General features: G+C 38.8%; 1 protein-coding gene across 1 annotated transcript in view; it reads right to left on the bottom strand.

The window, feature by feature from the left end:
- Positions 1–252: 252 nt before the first annotated feature.
- Positions 253–2,027, bottom strand: part of LOC107026043 (pescadillo homolog) — a 7,760-nt gene continuing 5,985 nt past the window's right edge. Inside the window, exons 10-13 of the mRNA XM_015226871.2 lie at positions 1,745–1,866; positions 1,422–1,641; positions 959–1,177; positions 253–612 (exon numbers count right to left, since the gene is read on the bottom strand). Of these exons, the coding sequence (XP_015082357.1) occupies positions 526–612; positions 959–1,177; positions 1,422–1,641; positions 1,745–1,866 (648 nt within the window). The 3' untranslated portion in view covers positions 253–525. The remainder of the gene's footprint in view (positions 613–958; positions 1,178–1,421; positions 1,642–1,744; positions 1,867–2,027) is intronic.

Raw genomic sequence — 2,027 nt, 5'->3', positions numbered from 1 at the left:
TTTGCATTACACCAAAGATGACGCTATACAAGAACTGTTCAAAGAAGCATACAACACATTATCATTATACGATTTTAGTTAGCCTAAAATTCTTCAATCTATTTTTTTTTAGAACAAGGAAAATCCGCAGTTTGGGTGCACACAGAATAAAACACCCATTCCAATCCAATAGTTCGCAAACCACATAGATTAAGTAAACCACACTAGACAAGCCTGTTACGACGAACTCGACTCAGAAGGCAAGCTCCTTGCTTTTTCGCTGAAAATTCTTCATCCATTAAGAACACAATTAAATCATTAATATTGTCTTGCATATCCAGGAACCAGGTGTATGTATTAAGCTGCTGAGAAATGGTGTACTCAGAAGACGTACAATACTACTAAAACATAACACACCTACGATAGCAAAATTTTAGCCAAATTGGCAGAAATATACAATATTTAGATAGAACTAAGAACCCAAAAAGGAAAAAACGATAAACAGCACAGCGAACAATTTCAGATCACGACACTTGTTGCTTTTGCTTATTTCCCTGATTTCTTTCCCTCTTCAATCTTTCTCTTCCTCTCTTTCAAACGATCAACACTAGCTTGTTTACGCTCTTTGCCAATCTGCAAGACAGTTAGTTGTATACATGAATCAGTCAAGACAGAAAACTTCATAATGTACAAAGTGAAAACATGCGTGGGCGGTAAGATATGTCGCCCATCAGCCTTGTGAGAAACAAAGATGATGAATAAGGGGAGTTAGCAAGGGCGTCTGCTTCTATTACAAGTGATTCTGAAAGAAGTAGTTGGGAAGACACACTGAAGTACAGTGCAGTAAGTTCCTATATGTGGTGAGATAACATGTACCAAGAACAAGTTCGACGCAAGGTAACATTGCGTAGTTTTAGTACCTGCTAGGGTATAGAAAAATAACATCATGTGGAACTATGAGAGCATCAAAAACAATTACCTCCATAGCTTTTAGTAGCTTCTGCTTTTTACGTGGCATGACAATCTTGGACATGCTGTCTGCATCCTTGGAAATTTGACTTAAATCTGGAAGAGAATCTTCTCCAGCATCAACGTGCTCAGGAACACTCTCCTTATTCCCATCTGAAGCAGTAGAAATTTGGGTACTTCGAAGTTCTTTTTTCAATTCATCATGATATTGCTTCTGAAGAACTGACATCTGCACCATCAAAATTATGTCAGGCTGGAAAAAATGTGTAGCATTAAAGTACAAATGAAGAATTAGCTGCAAAGCTATTAGATATTGGTATCTAGTATTAAAACATTACTAGGCAGGTGTAAAATGCCACTGCTCTTCTAGGAGATAACATCATAAACATTAGCAAGGATTTCAAGCAAATGCTTCCATTTAAGATCAAATCAAACCATGAATCTTCTTCTCGAATCTCTCATCTAAACCATACCTTCCGTTTTTTCGTGGCAGCTTCAATAGCTTCAGCACGGTCAAGGACGCCTTCCACGAGTAAATTTTGAGGGTCGTCCAAATCCTCTTTGCCCACCCCTGGCATTGGAAGCACTTCATTTCTTGCAGCTGCCTGTAGACGCTTGATGGTCTCTGCATATTCAGGAACATAGCCTTCCGCCTCATTATCAACAAAAGGTGACAAGTGTGGTGGAGGAATCCTGTAGACAATATTAAGCATTCATTACCGTTTAGTTGACTTTTATTATTAACAAACAAATAATAGAAAACTAAGACAGACACATTATCTTATTTGGAGCATACCTTCCCACGATATATTCCTCAACTGGTAAAAGGATGCGTGCATTAACACAATCATAAATCCACTGTGGCTGGACATATTCTCGGGAAAGGAATTTGTGGCCCTGTGTTGGCCGGTCAACAATCTGCACAAACATGTGATGATATGAACCCAATGCAAGAACCAAATATTACAGAAGGAATGTAAAACTAAAAGAATGTCTCAATATCTGTGTAAGAACACTTGCCCTAAGCACAAGACTTCCATTATTAACACTTCCCCCACCCCCACCCCCGGGCACCCCAC

Source organism: Solanum pennellii, chromosome 7, assembly GCF_001406875.1.
Source record: "Solanum pennellii chromosome 7, SPENNV200".
In the NCBI taxonomy this organism is placed as follows: domain Eukaryota; kingdom Viridiplantae; phylum Streptophyta; class Magnoliopsida; order Solanales; family Solanaceae; genus Solanum; species Solanum pennellii.
This window is presented reverse-complemented; position numbering and strand designations above follow the sequence as displayed.